Consider the following 19,324-nt stretch of genomic DNA (forward strand, 5'->3'; position numbering starts at 1 on the left):
AATAGCGAAGGCGATTTTAAGTTTGTTCTTTTACTTGGAGGCCATTATGTGTGAAGGCTATTATGGCCTTTATGGCCTTTATGGGTAAAATGCAAATTAGTTTACATAGGACACTCGTCGTGTCGCAATTTTCTGTTAATGTAATATCGAAAAGGATATGCCAAATGTGGAAGCTTCCGAGTGCCATACCAAACATTACTGCCCGTTTACTACATTTGGGATGAAATCATGTAAGATGTGGTGAAATAAACAGCGTTTTTAGATTAATCTTTTCTTTGATATTCAAGGCGATGTCCTTGAGTTCAGTCACTACGATGAGATAATTGGCTCAATAGCTGCTTTCATTCCGCACAGTTAATATATCGGCCCAATATATGGAGATTACTATCATGAGTATTAAACTGCTATTAAGGCTATAGCAGCATAGACAAACAACCTTAAATATAAATGGCGTCTCGCTTATGTTGTTTAAAGCGAGGCAAATGTTCGCAGTTCTTTCTAATTTTGACATCTCTTCTTAGTACACTTCTAATTCTATTCAATGAGTTTATGGACCCGTGTGGTTTTACGATTACAGAAGGGATTCAGTCGTTTTCGTGTCAAATCAATTGCCATTTGGAGAGGAATCTTGCGGACAAAGATCTATATTCCAATGTGGAAATTGTAGGAATTCACCAACGAAAAAGTCAAGCACGTGGTAAAGAAAAATACATTCTTGTTTTACCGAGAAAAACCGCTTGTAGCTCGTGTGGAAGAAAGTCCTGTTATAGTGTCAACCATCTTGAAGATATTCTTGAATCTTGGAGTGATTTTGATGGGGCTACTTGTGCTGGCCATTCTGTAAACTCTATAAACAACACCATTGAATCATGTGGGTTTTTGACCAAACACTGGAGTATGGTTATAAACGAAGGGGGTCAAATACAAACAAGGCAAATGGCTACACAAAATATATCGTTCTTTAAATGCAATATTGTGGAAGCACCATTCCTGATTCGACGAAATGTGTTTGATAAACTTGGTTTTAGACCATCCCATGGGGAAGCTACATTAGTTGACTTCTTTCTCAGATCTAAAGGCACACTCAAATTTGCTACCTCATTGAATTGTACTTTTATTGATGAGCAATTAGTTGCTGATAGAGGAGCCATGGAAACAAAAGAGATTTATCTGGACTATGGACTTTTGGGATACCATCACAACATACTAAGGGTTATTCGCAAGGACTCTATTACTTGGACCATGTGTACAAGAAGGGAATATTATTGCCCAAATAAGCCACAGAAAGAAATTGAAAATCCCATTTCAAGGCAACTTTCACTATTCTGTTGTGATGTTGCTCTAAATCAATACTTAATTGATGGAGTTAATGGGCTTAATGAAGTTGGGATAGACTACCGTCTTTGTCGTGGCACCTTGTTAGGTGCTGTGAGATCTAAAAACATTATTCCATGGACAAGAGACGTTGATATTGATCTAACTCCTACAGACTATACGGATTCTCTGGGTTTTTACAGGCTACAAAAAGTGATGCAAAAGAAACGCTATGCTACCCCTCTTATATATCAACTTAGAAGAATAATGCCCCTTTTTCCTTTGAAAACCCATATCCCTAACCTGTTGAATAATGACCTATTTAGCCAAAAAGTACTGGATCAAATGAGAGGTTTTATACCTATCAGTAAACCTGAATGGAATTCAATAGGTTATGTTGACATGTACGCTTATGAAGGGGGTAGGACTGTGCCAACAAACATTACTATCAATGGACTGAATTACAAAACACATAGTAATCCTGAGCAGTATCTCGCTAAAACTTTTGGTTCATCTTGGAGGCAAGCCCATCTTAGTGGTAGGTCCCATGAACCACACAAGCCATGGATTTGGAGGTTAGATACAAGTAGAGTGCAGGAAGACATTCCTACCCTTGAGAGTTATTGTATCATTTATCAGAATTGTAGCATGGGTTTTCTTTCTATAGTTTCATTTTTATTTATTGCTCTTATTTTTTTACCAATTCTAATGAGGATCGTCAAGAATATTCTAAGCCAGCTTCCCTGAAAAATTATTTGAATTATATTCTTAAAATTCTGCATAGTGATCAACAGCATGTTATTATTAGTGCGTATATGCATACCAAATGTACTTTTATTACTGGAGACTTTCAGTCCATTAACAAAGGCCTTCACTTCACATGCAATTTGCTATCCCTCTGCCTTATATTAGTAGAGTAAAAAAATAAAGGCCTTAAATTCAGGTGGCCCATATCCTATCTAGTTTTGGCTGAGGAAGGTACTAATTTCCCTATATCATATGATGAATTTCACAGGGTATTTGTTACACAAAAACAACATTACAGGACATTTAAAGCTTAGATTGATTATTCAGACATTAGGCCTGTACAACTGACCATAATTGCTGAGGGGTACCGGTACTTCTCAATTAAGAAACACATTTTATCTGAAGCCTTTACTTCACCAGACTGAGAGTGACCACAATTGCCTGCCTCCTCCCCCTTCCCTGACATATTCCAGCTTGATTTTGAACTTTTGTTTATTTTTTATAATGACAGGGGAGTAGTTAGAATGGGGTGTTTAATTCCCTAAGTTAAAATCACAATGCCATAAAACCTAAGTTAAAATCACAATGCCATAAGATCAAAGCACTATTTCACTGTTTACATAAGTCATAATGCACTTGGAATATACAATTATTCCTTCACTAAAGCATGCAAATTTGTATATCGGTCAATTCAAAATTCTTACCTCCCAGGGATGTTTCAATATTTAATTGTTTCTTGGGGAGCAGGAGTCTTGAAAATTTGTCGCTGCGATACAGCGAACAAGCGAAGCTTTTCATCACGTTGTTGCAATAGTAATATAGCAATAATTTCCCGGAAATACTGCCCTTCTGCTCGCGTACATTTAACTTAAGAAATTTTGACGAATTCATACCACAGGCAGCCCAAGCAGTCACTATATGTTATTTTTTGTTATTGTTATGGGTAATAAGTTGAGTTACATTAAATCAGCAAATTATAGTAGACATTATAGTAAATTTTAGTCAAATATATATTGTCAAAAAATTATGTCTGTGATACTATGTGCCAGAAATAGTATAATGCGTAATCTAGCTTTACATTATTCATGTTTGAGGTACTTTATATCAGCAAATTATGATAGACTTAATATAGTCTTATATATAAATTTGTCAACAAATTGCTAAATATCGTATCAAATTAAGATATAGAGTTACTCCTTTCTACTACAAGTTGTACTACACCTTTCTGTGTTGGCTTGATCTGATTTTGAATCCGATTGAGGGAGGTCACTCATACTATAAATAGTATGTACAGTATAAGAGCATACCCTAAACCTGATATTTACGCGGTTACGACACAAGTTGTATTACGGGCCTTTCCTGTGGTATTCTATAACAAAGCGGCCACATAAACCTTTTCCTTACAGTATAGGCCTTGTCCAGACTAAGTTTTAGTGCGCGTGTATTTTACATAATCGAAAACTACTAGATACACTACGCCCATGCAGATCCTGAACTGGGCGGAAGTTGTTCACTAAAGCCTTCCCCTGACCATCTTTCAGTGCTCGGAATCTCTTGAGCTAAACGTTATCAAAATATAAATAGATAAAAAATTAAATAAAAAATAATAAATAAAATAAATAAATAAATAAATAAAATAAATTTTGTTACAGTTATATAAAATATAGAGCTTCGAAATTTGTAGACTTCACATGCGGAGAAATGCTGGGTGTTATCTTAGTAAATAACAACTGGATGGGTTGATTAATAAGAACCCTGCGTACCACGTACCAACTATATGAATGAATTTTGATCGCTGATCCTGTGCATGCATGGAGCCCAAAATTTGGAGTAGCAGACAGCGTATACTTTCATATTTTTCATTTATTTTTCTGATCAACTTCAAATGTGGTTTAAAAACTGCCTTAAAAACTTCTCGACGCTTCGACCTTTCGTCAGAACCTCGTCAGAATAGATGATACCACCGCGAGGGATATTATATCTTTTTGGCATTTTACATCTGGCGAAAAAACCCCAAACTGAGCTATTTAATTTTAAAGTGTAAATAACGAGAATCATTAAACGCGTTTCGCACAATCGGGAAGTGACCGGAATAAACTAGAAATATGTATAAAATGTACAAATAGTATGATTGTATTACCTGTTGTTGTGATATTTCAATAGGAGTGTACAGAACTGTCCAGGTAACGTTATCAAAACATGGCGGTGTTGTTAGTGAACCTTCATAACGGTAGAACCTCTCAGTGTCCTTTGGTAGCAGGTTTTTTACGTCGAATGACGGAAACCTAAATTTTGTACCTATAGTATAGGGAAGAAGTTTGATATACGGAAAGAATGAATGCGGGCATGCATTTTTAACTGATAAACTAGAGGTGAATAATCATTGGTTTGGTTCAGTTTACGTTATTCTTTTTACCTATATTCTTTACTCTGTGAATGTACTTTAAAAAGTTGTCAAATACTGGATTCCGTCGTCCAACCTAAACCAAGGTAAAAGGCAAAAAAGATGAATGCAGTTTCCTTTATTTATTGCGTATAGCAAATCGAGGGGTAATGATAGCATGCCTTAATTTGACATTACGTCTAAAAAAGACTTTGGAAAATTAAAAGCCCTTTAACAGCTGGGCCAATATATGCAGTATTAAAAGATGAGTGCTTGTTTATTATAAGGATTTATCATATCCAACCTAGTACCTCTAGTCGGGTTTACAGTTAGTCAGTCATACTTTAGGTTAACGCGTATAATTATCATATGTTGACATTTCTTCTATTCACAACCCCAATAATGAAACGCGAAGTGGAAGTTAAGGAATAAATTAATTGCCATGTTATGCTTGGTTAGGCTAAAATATAGCTTTTAGAGGCACGGGCAATATATATTTGAGCGAAACCCTCTAGTTTTGCTCAGTTTTATTCCAGCGAACAATTGAGGAGAAACAGAACAAACAAGGGTTTTGGAAAGACAACCCATATTGAATAATTAGTTTATACTTATCAATGTCGTAAACAAGGTAAATTAAAAAAAATTACAAACCTCGATCATAACTCCAAGAACAGCGAGAGCTTTAGGTTGATCAATAGCGACAGATAAATTTTGAAACTTTATGTTATAGTGTACAAAGTGAAGCTGTAGGAACACAAAGTACTAGTATGAAACATTATTACCAAAGATAAAATGATAAAAACGCGTCAAGTGTAGCTTATATTTATACGAGAGTGAATTATAAATAAAGGATGAGCGTTCATATAATTTACAGCAGACAAATTGACGAAATATACGAGGTATTAGACATGCTTCAGGATATGAATTGTTTCCAAAATCATTTGCTTGATTAATGAAAGGATTTATACTTTTTCGCGGTCTTGCCTTACCTCAGCGGGAAAGCTTCTTCCTTCAAACTGGTGTTCAGAACCAATCTCATTGCTACTTCCCCAGTGAAAGTGCAGATGATCTAACAAATAACGTCTCGCACGGTTCAAGGTTAACGAAGCCAATGCATTTCTTAGATCAATCTTGAAAGTCTTGCCATCATTTTGCATTGTGAAGTCTCCGCGACATGGGCATGTGTAATGGGAAAACTTCAAAGAGGATCTGAGGGAAGGTCTAAAGTCTTTCTTGTAGAGGGGGATGTTGATGGGGGATTGACGCTTGTTGCTGCATAGAGGGAAGGATCTCGACCAATGAGAAGGACCTTAAAGAAAAATAGAAAAATATTTTAATTTAAATTGAATCAGGAGTGCCATCGAGAAAGAGGAAGCAGTATCATGCAAATAATCAGCTGAAAATTTTATTTACACACGCGTCTTCAGTCTTTCAATGCCACCTTAAGGCGTTCACACGGCACCGGATGAATTTGGAACCGTGCTCGAAAGAGAAGAAAGTTTGACCGGTTCTACGTGTTTACACGAGGAAACTAGACGAACCCGAACATGGTCCCAAGTTCCTCCTGTCCAGTGTAACGCATAGCCTATGACGGTATAGTCGTGTAAGTATAATCCTGAAGCAATCGTCGATATAGTGACAAAATTCCGCATGCCACCTCCCGATGCATGGGAATCAGCTTTATGAACAGTAACGGGAATATAGATGGAATCAGCTTCATAAAATATAATAATCAAAAGATCATTATGTAGTATATTTTAAAAAAAGATGGATATAGGTGTAAATAAATGTGCAGAAATAGTGAACCGATGTTTGAGTTGTCAAATTGGGGTCAAGACTCACCATTTTTTCCATGGAAACTCCAGTCAATTTTGGCGCTTTCTAAAATTAAAATAATAATGACAGTATAATGAAACTGATTGCAGGATTAAATGCAAGGGCTGGGTGGGTGTCCAAAAAAAGAGGCAATTAGCAAATTTTGTTTTTTTGAAGTAGCTCTCAACGAGGAAAGCTCTTAGGCTACAGTCAACAGTACCATGATGTTTTGTGATTGAATTTTTGCCAAACACTGCGGTTGCCGTTAGGCTACGCTTAGGCTGTGGTTCGATCGTGGGTCGGTTGCTGTTGTTCGATGCGAGCTAATATCTGTCTAGTAGCGAGCCAATCAGAGTGCACATTAGCTCATATCCTGCGCTTGTGTATATAATAAATTTATATAATATTATTCGTTTTATACACGTCCGATTTCTTTTTACTGCGTTTACGCGTTTATTCAAACACGAATATATGAATACACACTTCTCCCAATAAAGCGTTCTGTACCTCGAAGGACCCTGTTCTGTACTATGCAGTATTAATGGTGGGTTCGAGGGCACCCCAGTGGCAGATCTGGGGGTTTTGTAGAATAAATTACACAGCTTAATTTTAAATTCAAAACGCCTTAATAACAACGCTATTGGTTATAGATTTAAAAATATTTTTTTACATTAAAATCTACCAATGCGATTCGGATTTTAAGTTGTAGTAATTTATTCTGCACACCCCTAGATCTACCACTGAGGGGGCACCCTGCTAGCGCTGCATGTGGAGCGTTCATCCATGGTGGCCGTGCCTGTCGCAGCGTTGATGTTTTACCGTACAAAATGTAAAATACTCACCGGTGAAAGTGGTCAAACTGACAGCCAAGAAATAGCTGAAGAGTAAAGGGCTCCTCATTGCCTACATTGATAAATAGGAAAATATCATAAATTCTTATCCTTGATAATGACCACACTGCGATAATATCAAAACATATCAAAACTACGAAGCAGGGATTATCAAAGTTATATATATCTCAATGATCTCATACACAGTGAATCTGCAGAAATAAAAATTGAAGCCTACTTATTGCATGCAATAATAAAAATTGTAGTCTTTGATTGAATATGCATTTCAAAAATGTATCTGAAACACTGAAGTAAATATTTTGAAACATGCTAACAATTACAATCACGTCCTATATTAATTTTAACGAATCTTGAGTGTCATATAATTCCAAACGTAGCTAAAATAGTAAATTCGTTTTCTCATAATATACTCATTCCAAACTAGGCTATATTGATTGTAAATATTGAAACAGTATTTTGCGGTAAACATTGTGGAAACCACATCTTGACAATGAAATACAAGTTCTACGAGATATCTCCGATGAAATTAAGCTATAGATGTGACCAAATACTCGACTCGCCTGCTGCCTCACCACCTAAGCACTTACAGTTGAACTGCTGAGTCAACCTTTAAATATAAGTCCATCAAAAATTGGGGATGCCCCGAAGTCAGCATTCGCCCACTACCGGCGAAAGATCTTGTCTCTATAGTTGCCATGTTGTTGTATTGTGCGCAACCACATGCAATGGTAACTATATGAGGATTCATGTTTGTATAGATACTGGCTTATAAATTTAGTTGTACAAAGCGGTCGACAAGGTCATCCTACTGGAAGATTCAATATTTCACAATGAAGTCCTAACTCTCGGAGACATTTTAGCAACAGCAAAGTTATGATACAACTCAATATTTATAGACTCATGCAAGATGACTATTTTTGAACAATATATCTTAGAATAAGTAATGCACTACAATTACTGCATATTAGATTGCATGTTGCAGAAACTAGAATTTTATGATGCCACGAATATAATAAAGCCTTCTTTAACAAACAGGGGCCTGTTGTAGCTATAAAACTTTTAACTACATTTTAAGTAGTTAAATCGTAGTTATAACTATAAAATCCATTATTCTGATTGGTCAATTCTGCCACTAACTATAGTGAAAAGTTAACTCCCTTTTTATAACAACCGGCCCTAAGGTGATTTGTCTTGTGTCAATTCATTATTTGAGAATTTCAAACTACAGAAGTTGAAGCTAATTCAACTCATTGAGCATTTTTTCTGGGATCGTGTGGACAAGGCGTCAAAGCGATAAATCAGATAAAAACGATTTTGAAGACGCTGGAAAACGACGCTCGTGTGGACGAGGAAAACGACGCTGGAAAACGACATAGCCTTAATGAAATATCACGAGGAAAGTTGCAGGATTGGTGAAAGATGATTATGAACTATTCTAATTAATCTCATCTAATCTCACCTAAAGTCTTTTTCACTCATCGCAAAATCAACTTGCAAGCTCGCTGCGAGTGTTTGCATCTAATTAAAATAAACTGTCCACTGTCATTGTTATTGGACGAAATTACTGGCCGAGAATTTGCGAATTAGTTTATGCGATGAGTGGAAAACAGCCTTAAGCGAGAGCCTTTAGCCAAGTGGGAGCCTTCAGTCTGCACGAATTCCATGAAAATATAACAAAACAAAAAGCGCAACCAACTTTAACTAATTATAAATAAGCGCTTTACTTAACTTTACTTTATTGTCTTTTTTATAGCTATAATCAATACAAGAACAGCATGCAGCAGCTACAAACTGACGAGTCCGTAATACACATTTTACAATTGCTCCAAAGTCAGAAGCTGATGTAATTTTAAATATGTGTAGAGGGATGAGTATCTTGAAACAAAATTTTTTACTGTATCCCCTTCCAAGTGTGCCGTTTTGGAGATCTGGCCGGCGTATGGGTGCAACTATGCATGAGGTGAGGGTATAACAATATGACTAATGATGTGTTATTGCACCGGTTCGCGGCACATGAGAGGCATAGCGTTTGAAACAGGCAATATAAGTATAATCACCCTCTGAACGTTTTCCGATCATCGACTAAACGCATTTGCCTGCATTGTTAAGCCCGCCGGACATGTGAGCTATTAGGGAGATTTAGCATGAAGACGTGAACGTCAAAGACGACGTGAAAATGGCGAGTAAATGGCGTGGCATGTCCATGATTTTGGCGCATCACGCCATTTATTCGCCATTTCAACGTCGTCTTTGACGTTCACGTCCTCATGCTAAATCGTCCTATTAGCTGAGCACAAAGACCACGCGTGGTTGTTAGCTGAGCAAGTTATATACTCTCGAGTGCGGATAGTTTTTCGTGAGGAATTCGCCTCGAGAGACAAGTTTCTCACGTGTGCCGATAGTTTTCGGGCCGAGCTAACTGGGACTAACGAGGTCGATAGCTCTCGTGTGCGGCGGGCTTTAGAACTGATTTGTCTGAATGATACATTGAAAAACCCTTTTTAATATTGAATCAACTTCTACTATAACTGCATTGCACGCCAACAATATTCATGTAATTGCAAGACATAGCAAGTTTTTACCAAAATGGTTATCCACACGGCTAAGAGGTATGCAATTATCATTCCAACGAATGCAAAAAATGGCCTATGCCGCAATCTTCATTCGTATCAAGTTCAGGGTGAAATTTAAGTCATGTTTGTACGTGTGTGCATAAGTTCACATACCCTAGGGTAAGAATTGTATACGGCGAATTGCACAGTATAAATGTGCCTAAAGAAAAAGAGGATGAAAACCTGTAGTATATCTATAGGTTGCACATTCTGTAACACATACCAGTTCATTGGACAGTTCGCAATTTCAGTGCAAATTAAATTCAAATCAGAAAACGCAGGCATGCGCACGACACAACCATCAAAACGGACGTACGTTTTTGATTGATGTCAGTGGTTGATCATGTTTAAGGTGGAGGCTTGATTTAAAAAAATAAACTAATGTGATTTAGAGCTGTAGTAATTATTCAGCCTTACCATGGATCCGCAACTGATTTATGTTTTGCAATGCCTGCACGTGAATTTAGGTGTAAGTTTGTTTTAATTTATTTTTGAACTATACTGCATTAAAACCATGCACTGCTCTTACACGAATATGTTGCATTTTCGATGCAAATGACTAAATATTGAGACGCAAAGATCTTCCCGCAAAAGCATTAAGCATATAATATAATATGATATATACCCTTGAAATTTTGACTGAGCTGATTTCATTTAAAATTAGTGTCAGCTAATGTCTGCATCTTTCCAGAATTAATTATAAAGGAATGCATTCCCAACACCCTTATACATGCATGCCTTATTTGCCGATCGATTTACCAGAAAAAGACACTAATTAATTTGCTGATGTAAAATGAAGAAATAATAATGCTTAAAACTCTGTACCATCCCTCCCATTGCTACACGGATACATTGCCACACGTCACTGCCGACGTGAATCGGTTTTATGAACGCATTTTAGGAAGTTTAAAGCATACCTTTAGATGTTAAGCAGGTTTGCGTAGATCCAAACAGCTCGAAACTTCCCGATCCTACGCAGAGAAAAACTACATGGCAATAGAAGTTTACAATATGTTGAAATACTTTTATCTACTTCGTTGTGGGGATACATAATGGCTATAATATGAGCCAATATTTCTGCTGAATATCCATTGCTCGCGTTCGTATTCAACGCGCAAATCTATGTACGAACACTTCATGCCCAGACATAAGTATACGTCTTTTACTGGCACTGTTCTTGTTTATATTTTATATTGAGACCAGTAATTTGCTAACCGCGTTACCCAGCGACAGTAAGTGCTAGTTTGATAGTTTTCCTAGCGGCAAGTAAACTCGAGAGCTTCTTAGTAACGGTAACGGAGATAGACGCTTAACACCAAAAGAGGTGTGTGTGGGGGGTTACAGTGTGTTGCAACCTATAGCTACTACAGGTTTTCATCCTCTTTTTCTTTAGGAACATTTACACTATGCAATTTGCCGTATACAATTCTTACCCTAGGGTATGTGAACTTATGCACACACGTACAAACGTGACTTAAATTTCACCCTGAACTTAATACGAATGAAGATTGCGGCATATAGGCCCTCTTTTGCATTCGTCAGAATGATAATTGCATACAACTTATCGTGTAATCTAAATACTTTAGGTTTTTTGCAATCTGTCTTCTCACTCTTATAGAAGACTGGAAGTTGTGTTTTTGCCTGTAGTTATCGTGAAAAACTACAAACCTCTGTTTTGTTTCAGTCGGTGCAAGTAAATTTAAGGAGTAATGGAGTAGATTTGCAGACGAAAGTGCTTGCATGAATATAGATTAGCATATGGAATTTACACCGAATGATATTCAAATTATTTTTGCAAGGGCGAATTTCAAGAAATATAGCCCATACATAGCAACATGCAGATATTTTACATCACATGATTGGCACTCCCATTAATAAGACTTCATTCATCGGCATAACAAAATCAGTGAAATGATTGTTTTGGTTCCATGTTTTGTCGAGTGGGAATAAGAGATGCTGACTTGCTGTCTCGCTGACGCCGTTGTGTTGTTGCATCCTCCTGCACACCCTCCTAGTTCCACTAATCGGGAGATCTAGAATCAAATTTTAGCAAGCTGTGCTGAATCTATTACTTAAAACGTCGATGTTGGCGAAATATACTTCCACGTACACTGGATTAATATTGCTTGTGTGTTCTTGTAAACAAGTTAGTTTGGATGCTCAGTTTTGTCAGTTTGATCGGAAAAGAATGTATATTTTGAATACATTGTATACATACAATATAATTTCAGGGATCTCGTTTACACGGTATACCTGATTCAGTGCTATCGGAGCAGGTCAAATTACGTAGTTAATAAAAGGCATGTGCAGTGAACATTTTAAAAGTCAGAGAGCTGAATAAATATATACAATATCTATCAAAATAATTAGTATTTTCAAATAATCGTAAACTTCATAAGTCACAATGGCTAACGAGAATTTCGCGATGAGCGGACGGTGAGAGAGAACATATTCATTGCACACAAATCAGCAATGAAGCCAATGATGACAATGACTACTTCAAACAAGCGAGTAATACTGAAGTTTTACAAAACCAAGTATATATCACACTCATTTATATTCTGTTTATAAATAAATTATATGCATAAACGACATTTCACTATAGAGTTGAAAACCAGTAAGTATTATTTACCTAATTTTTTACATTACGAAATAGTCCGAAAATTCGAACGAACTAAAATCTGATCACGCAATACCCACGCGTATCGCACATGCGGAGCACGCATAAGACACGCTTACCACCAAATTACCGGTGAAAATAATCTCCGGATTTTCCAATACTAAAGCATATTCTACAAGGCAATTGATCTCTGATCATGCAAATGGCATTTACGTTGCACGTGCGGGGCACGCATTTGACACGTTCAAGAGCAGGGTTTCCACTGACCCTTATGCAATGTCATATGCAAATTTGATGCTCTTTACAGAAACAAACGTGTAAATATATGTTGTACAGTCGAGTTGAGAGAAGTTTTACTGTTGTAGCAACTATAATGGATTGTGAAAAGAATAAATATAACATTTTTACTTACACTGTGCACATCATATGACTTAGTCGAACAAAACGTGACAAGATGTAATTTATGTAAAATCCGATTTGTCATTTGATTTGCTATTTAAAACGATTCAATTTCAAACTGCTTATCATTTGACTCAAAGATATCTAGCAGTTGACAACTAAATGGCGGCCACTCTTGCTCACAAAATGTTTAGCAACGTCAGAGACAGAGGCACAACTATAGGAGTAAAAGCCTTTATGATGATAAGGACAGCTGCCTCAACCTCGTCGTCTGCCAAAGTAAAATCTGGAGGCGAATATTCTCTGGGAAATAATGACGTGTCTTGGTAAATATTATTGCTACCTTATTACGTGTTAACATTGTCTTATGCATTTCATGTTTATCGAATAGTCGAAATGTTTCATTGACTGCTTCAGATATGCAGCAAAACAGCTCTGCACATTGCGACCTAACTCCTAAGGCTAAGGCTAAGTTCCTTCGACTAACTTCGTTTGATCGAATTAATTCTCATCAAATCCTCAGGAGAAAACGTTAGGAAATACAACTGCAGGGCTGCTCTGTAGGTCCTTGTGCTTGGCATGCTGTGGCTATTAAAGGTATAATTGCAAATTCGCATTGCCACCGTTACATGGTTATATTATATATAGGGCCATGGACGTGCGCATGATGTTGATTGGGCCATTGGGGTGAGGTGAAAGTGTTCAGCTTCGTATCCCACTACCTGATTTATTATAAGGACCTTCATGGTCTAGATATAGCTTGAATAAAGCCCAGAGGCTGAGCCCGTGAAGCGAACATTCAACAGCACTTAGGGCACTTTCAAACCGGTCGTATTTTGAATTTCGTTGAAAATATAGCCGTGAGACTGCGTTTTTCCTGCTCATCAGATGTAAATAACATTAAATCTGAATGCAGATGTCCTAAAACACTCCAAGATAACAGTAATGAAAGGAAAGCGCCGCACATATATGCAGGTTTTCGTTCAGTTGAATTATTCATGCTATTTTCTCATCAGAAAGATTCACATTTGCTTCGAAGGGCTTTTTGGAAAAGCAGGTGGGGCAGAACTAGAACTGGATGTCAAATTCACACTCTTTATCAGATACTTTTTTGCTTTGTTCAACAAAAAAATGGGGGGCCGGGAAGTGAGATCTAGCTCTCCCCGTCTCTGCTTCGTCGTTCATGCACAGCAACATGCCCGACCACGATGACCTATAAACAAACGGTCTTCCATACACATGCAGAGTTGCCCCCGAAGAAGTATCCTGTGTTGAAATCAGACCATTATTAGCTCAGAACGTGCGTTTTGACACCTCAAGAATTTGATTGAGTGAAAGAGGAGTACAATATAACTTCACGATCACAGAAAAAAATCACAGAAATAAGCGGTTATACGTTCCTTTAAAGCCTCAGGTTTCCTTTTATCTTACAATATATTCCTAGTTTTATGTAGCCATTTTGCACCATTCTCACTAACTGGCTGTAAGATGGTATATTCACAGGGCAGTTTGATAAATTTTAAGCTAAGGCGCCTGTATAGTGAATGTAACAAGATAAAATAATTGGAGTTGCGTTTTTCAAACTCAGTTCTCCCCGATGGATTTCTTTTGTCAACCGCTGAGACATATCGGGTATAAACAAATTCATGAATATGACCCCCATAAGGAATAAATTCCAGTAAAATACATGTATATTCCATTCGTTTGAATTTAATAATATGTATACGGAATTTAAAACATTGGCTGCCATGCGTTATCAATGCAACTGATTGACGTACAGCGAAGCGTGCCAATTCCAATTTTTTTTTCATTGAATATTAGAATAATAAAATTGATTTATGAACTATATGATTAGTGATGTTCTCACCCCACCAAGCTGATCAATCAGGTCGAATATATTAGAGTATAAGCTGTTTCTAAAATAATGTTTAATGAATTTAACAATTTACGTTAGTTATTGCCGGTTTTTGGCTTAACCCTATTATCAGTAATATGGCGTTTTGAGTTTGTTACGGTGATGGAATTTCAGTCATACGTTTCATAATCACATAATCATACGTTTGTTGACAAAGGGAAGAAAAATTTTTTAGCAAGTTTTCGGAGACCAAATCGATGGGACCTAAACTATAACGATAATTGGGAGGAGGCGACGGGTTTCTTTTGTAAGCGATTGCACCTACGAAAGAAATCCGTCGGGAAGGACTGAATACATGGATAAACACCGCCCATTTATCGTTCATGTTTCGGCCCTGCACATATCGACCAATAAAAACTTTTTTGTTCATAGGAAAACGAAACCGAGAAATGAATTGAACGTCACGGCAAATTCCCCATCTTGGATTCATCAACTTAATACCCATGGTTACGCTGTTGTACCAAATGTTCTTTCCTCTCAGGAATGTGATCACATCATTGAGCAAGCCTGGGAGTGGCTTTTCAAGCTGGGAACTGGTATCAACCGCGGAGACCCAAAAACGTGGACAAATGAGCGGTGGCCAAGTAATTTCAACGGTATCATTCAAAGATATCGTATCGGACATGCGCCGTTCATATGGAAGGCCCGGACAAACCCAAATGTGATCGGGGTATTCAAGGAGATCTGGGGAACAGGAGAACTGTTGACTAGTTTTGACGCAATGTGCATCTTGCGACCGGCTGAGATGGTTGAAGATTTAGAGTACACACAAAGCTGGTTCCACACTGATCAAAGTCCGAAGAAGAAAGGCTTTCATTGCGTTCAAGGTGTTCTTAACTTGGAAGAGGTGCGTAAAAACCCTTAGCATGCTGCTGATATTTTCTTAACCATAGTCTGTCGTAAAAATGATCAGGCTCAACTCATTGCTCTCATTCAACTCATATGAAAATTGCTCTCATTCAACTCACTTGAAAATATTTGTAGTTTGCTTTCCTAAGTGATTAAAGCCTATATGCTGTATAGGAGTTAGTGAATCATGAGAATCATGAGATATAATTACCATATTGCCACCATTTAATTACGAGCTAAGCCCCAAACCCCATTGGAATGTATAAACGTTGCATGAAACCCAAGAGTGTCAAGAGTTGCACTGTAATTGCTGGTACTCTACAGTCAAAATAGACGATAAGTTTGCTTTCCTATAAGGCTAAGTGATTTTAATGGCGATTTAAATGTCTCAAAGCTTAATGAGTTCAACTGGAGCGAGTAAATTATGAGAACTATATCAATATTAAAACATATATAATAACCATATTGCTACCATTTAAATACAAGCTAAGCCCCAGACCCCGCTGGAAACGTTAACGTTGCATGAGCCCAAAAGTGGCAGTGTGTTCGCTAGTAATCTACAGTCATGGCGGAGATTAGTAAAATTCCAGACGGTTTTCTTTGTTACGAGCTGTTCATAAACTCGCTTTGGAATACACTCGACGCGAATTATTTTGAGGTACTGCGATTTTGAGGTAGTGATACTCCTTTTTTTATTCTCTCTGGAGATCATGAATTTGGAATAAAATTGAAATTGCCTTGTTTGAATCATATAATTATTGACTCTCGAGATGTTTTGTCTTTTCGGAATTTGTCTTTTTACTTTGAAATTGTCATGATTTTTTGACTAATCTCCGTTAAGTATGGTCAGAGTATTATTTGTGTTAGTCGAGGAGCCAACAGCATCGCTCCATTACGTCTTTTTAATCTGTGCATAAACGTTTCTTTAATAATATTCTTGTACGTTTACATAGTGACAATCGATAAGTAAGTAAGTAATTAATGGCGCGAGCTAACAAATCACGACTAACGTGATATTTAAGTGACGTGTGAATGGTAATTGCACAGATGAAGGCTCGGGTTAACGGACCGAAAGCTTTAATTTGCAGTAATATATACTTACGTGGTGTACTTACAAACTTAATTACTTAAACGTTTCTTTGTCCATAATTCTGTAGGCTTCCACTCAAGACGCTGGATTTGCTTGTTATCCAGGAAGCCACAGTTTACATCAAGAACTGTTCCAGCGTAACAATGAATACAATTCTGAAATGGATTTTAATATTATATCGAAGGACGACCTAGAATGGGTGGAACACAACAAAGGTTTAGTTCCGACTCGAATCCCCGCACCAAAAGGCAGCTTCGTTGTATTTGATAGCAGACTACTTCATTGCAATGTTCCTGCCAACGTTCCCCGCCAGAACCCAAGATGGCGGTATACATTGTATATTTGTATGACACCACGTGCTTGGTCTGACCAGAATACTCTGCAGGCTCGAGTTAAAGCGTTCAGAAATCAGCAAATGACAACGCATTGGCCACATCACCTTGGCTTGTTTCCTGATGATCCTGATTTTCCAATGTTACCGAAATTTGATCTGGGCGATGTTGGAGAAAAATTAGTTGGTCTCAAGGATTATAGGGGTAATAAACTTGTTTTAAAAGATGGGGTCGAATCTGAAAGTGGATTTAAGCCGCATGACCGACCAGCGCTTTGAAATCGTATCTTCAATATTATGTACGATTAGCAACGTTTGAGTTGCCAAAACTGAAATATTTTTCCAGTGCTGTAGAAATGAATTCACAAAAGGGGGGGTTGCTCTTTTTGAAACTGAGATAACTAATAGATCATGACTCGTGGTAAGACCCATATATTAATAAACACTAGACTCCTGGAATAGACTAATTGTAGTTTTCCATTAGGCTAATTATTCGATCGAACGAAATTTTTCGCCTGATTTTCAATTGTGAGAATTCGACCGTAGGGGATTCACTTGACCCCAATAGAGGCAGATTTTGACGTTCGGGCTTCGCGAGTGAAAATATTGACTCATCATGAAAGGCTGAAAAAGAAATTGAAAAAGTTGAAAAACAACTTGCCTGTATTTATCGTGAAACGTTCCAGTGTTAGCCTACACCTAATTACACGCACCGAAGCTAGCTGCTGGGTTTATGCACGAGAACATGGGGGCTTTTTACGCACGAAGACATTAGTGTTAGTAAGGTTTTTATTGTAAAATCGTAAACTACAATCAATAACAATATATTATATCGTAAACGAAAGTAAATTTATATATATATGGTACTAAAGTATGTACGAACGTATGTATGTATGTATATGTATGGCTTTCACGGAAATTCTAGACCTCAAAAAACTATACCCTATTTCCCCTTCGAAGTACTACCCAAGACCTCAAGAACATTGTAGGAAAAATAAACCGTTCTTTTGAAGCTGTTTGATTAGGTTTAGATTTAATTGGAGTAAGAATTAATATATTTAATACATAGAGATTCTCGTCCTATTTTAATAATATCGCTGCTATTTCGCCGTTTACCAAAATGTGGTCGTTTACAGGCACGTTGACAATTAAGTCGCAGTTAATATGCACAGGATTGAAGATTTAATATAAGCACGAGTTCCAAAGTGTAAGACATAGCGAGTGTATCATGCGGTTTATTTACATTTAAACAATTGAACTTCTATACTTTTTAAAGTACGATGTGCTTCTGAATGTCGCGATCAAACAACATTTAGGTTCCGTAAGGCATCTAAATGAGTATGAACAGTACACGCGTAAAAATATCACATTTTGTAACAAGTCTGCAAACAAGTTGTCAACAAGTTGTGTTCGCACTGCTTGTCCCAAGCTGTCGACAAGTATCGGAAGACCTGTTAACAAGTTGTAACAAACTTGTTGAATCAAAAGACTTGTTAGAAACCTGTTCAAACAAGTCTGGTCTGTGGTCTGGTACAAACATGATACAACAATATTGCTACAATCTTGACTTGCTAAGTTTGTAGCAACATTGTTATATCAAATCTGTATTAGACTTGTCAGAACAATCTTGTAACAAGCCTGTAAAGTCAACGGACTTGCTACATGTTGTTACCAGCTTGTACCAAACTTGTTACAACAAATTGTAGCAATAAGCGCGAACACAACTTGTTGACAACTTGTTTGCAGACTTGCAGCAACTCGTTTGCAGATTTGTTACAACTTGTGCGTTTTTACGTGTGTATTGTTTATGTTCAGAAGCTATATATTGAAGACTGGCACGTGCGCGGCACGCAGGACAGGCGTCCTGTTCTTTTTATGTGAGTATCATTCAGATTCTTCCACGACATAGTATGGAGCAAATCTGTTCATCTAACATCGTAGTTGGCCCTTGTCATAATTCTTGCCGCCCTGTTTTGTAGTTTTTGCAATTTTTCAATGAGTAAGCTTCCACAATTATCCCATAAAGGAGAGCAATAATCAAAATATGGGAGCACGAGAGAATTATACAAATTTTGTAAAGTTTCGTACGGTACAAATTGTTTTATTCTATTAATAATTCCAATGCCGGAGGCAAGTTTTCTAAATGTTGCATCTATATACTCATTCCAGCTCATCTTTCCGTCTAGTTCTACTCCCAAACAACGAAAAGAGGAGTAGCGAGTAACAAGTTTATCATTAATCATTACTTGATCATTCCCAACTTTGTGTTTCAAATTATAAAAAGATCCTATAAACATTGCTTTTGTCTTTTGTATGAACCTGTAATTTGTTTGGGGAGCTATTTGACTGTATTCTCAAGATCCTGATCAGTAAGTTTTGTTATTAGTTCAGAGAAACT

At 37.2% G+C, this 19,324-nt stretch overlaps 3 protein-coding genes across 3 annotated transcripts; 2 read left to right on the plus strand and 1 right to left on the minus strand.

Moving 5' to 3' along the window:
• Positions 1-84: 84 nt before the first annotated feature.
• LOC114536739 lies at positions 85-2,779 on the plus strand. The gene is made up of 2 exons (XM_028558088.1): positions 85-230; positions 522-2,779. The coding sequence occupies exon 2, from the start codon at positions 550-552 to the stop codon at positions 2,059-2,061; it is 1,512 nt and encodes a 503-aa protein (XP_028413889.1). The 5' UTR covers positions 85-230; positions 522-549; the 3' UTR covers positions 2,062-2,779.
• A 543-nt stretch (positions 2,780-3,322) lies between these two features.
• Positions 3,323-7,162, minus strand: LOC114536740 (carbonic anhydrase-like). Its single transcript, XM_028558089.1, has 7 exons — positions 7,102-7,162; positions 6,287-6,325; positions 5,434-5,753; positions 5,096-5,188; positions 4,478-4,541; positions 4,202-4,359; positions 3,323-3,620 (listed from the first exon to the last, which is right to left on the minus strand). The coding sequence occupies exons 1-7, from the start codon at positions 7,157-7,159 to the stop codon at positions 3,492-3,494; spliced, it is 861 nt and encodes a 286-aa protein (XP_028413890.1). The 5' UTR covers positions 7,160-7,162; the 3' UTR covers positions 3,323-3,491.
• A 5,503-nt stretch (positions 7,163-12,665) lies between these two features.
• LOC114536742 (putative phytanoyl-CoA dioxygenase) lies at positions 12,666-17,779 on the plus strand. The gene is made up of 3 exons (XM_028558090.1): positions 12,666-13,067; positions 15,029-15,503; positions 16,663-17,779. The coding sequence occupies exons 1-3, from the start codon at positions 12,904-12,906 to the stop codon at positions 17,203-17,205; spliced, it is 1,182 nt and encodes a 393-aa protein (XP_028413891.1). The 5' UTR covers positions 12,666-12,903; the 3' UTR covers positions 17,206-17,779.
• The last annotated feature ends 1,545 nt before the right edge of the window (positions 17,780-19,324 follow it).

The sequence above is a fragment of the Dendronephthya gigantea genome, unplaced genomic scaffold (genome assembly GCF_004324835.1).
Source record: "Dendronephthya gigantea isolate DGI-Jeju-01 unplaced genomic scaffold, DenGig_1.0 000144F, whole genome shotgun sequence".
NCBI lineage: Eukaryota > Metazoa > Cnidaria > Anthozoa > Malacalcyonacea > Nephtheidae > Dendronephthya > Dendronephthya gigantea.

Bases quoted from the DNA above. Each gene is read 5' to 3' on its own strand.
- LOC114536739 (XM_028558088.1), top strand. From the start codon at position 550: ATGGACCCGTGTGGTTTTACGATTACAGAAGGGATTCAGTCGTTTTCG.
- LOC114536740 (XM_028558089.1), bottom strand. From the start codon at position 7,159: ATGAGGAGCCCTTTACTCTTCAGCTATTTCTTGGCTGTCAGTTTGACC. The intron at 5,754-6,286 runs GTGAGTCTTGAC...TTTTTCTTTAAG, and splicing joins GAGTTTCCATGGAAAAAATG to GTCCTTCTCATTGGTCGAGA. The intron at 4,542-5,095 runs GTTTGTAATTTT...ACCTTGGTTTAG, and splicing joins TTCTTGGAGTTATGATCGAG to GTTGGACGACGGAATCCAGT.
- LOC114536742 (XM_028558090.1), top strand. From the start codon at position 12,904: ATGGCGGCCACTCTTGCTCACAAAATGTTTAGCAACGTCAGAGACAGA. The intron at 13,068-15,028 runs GTAAATATTATT...TTTTGTTCATAG, and splicing joins GGAAATAATGACGTGTCTTG to GAAAACGAAACCGAGAAATG. The intron at 15,504-16,662 runs GTGCGTAAAAAC...ATAATTCTGTAG, and splicing joins GTGTTCTTAACTTGGAAGAG to GCTTCCACTCAAGACGCTGG.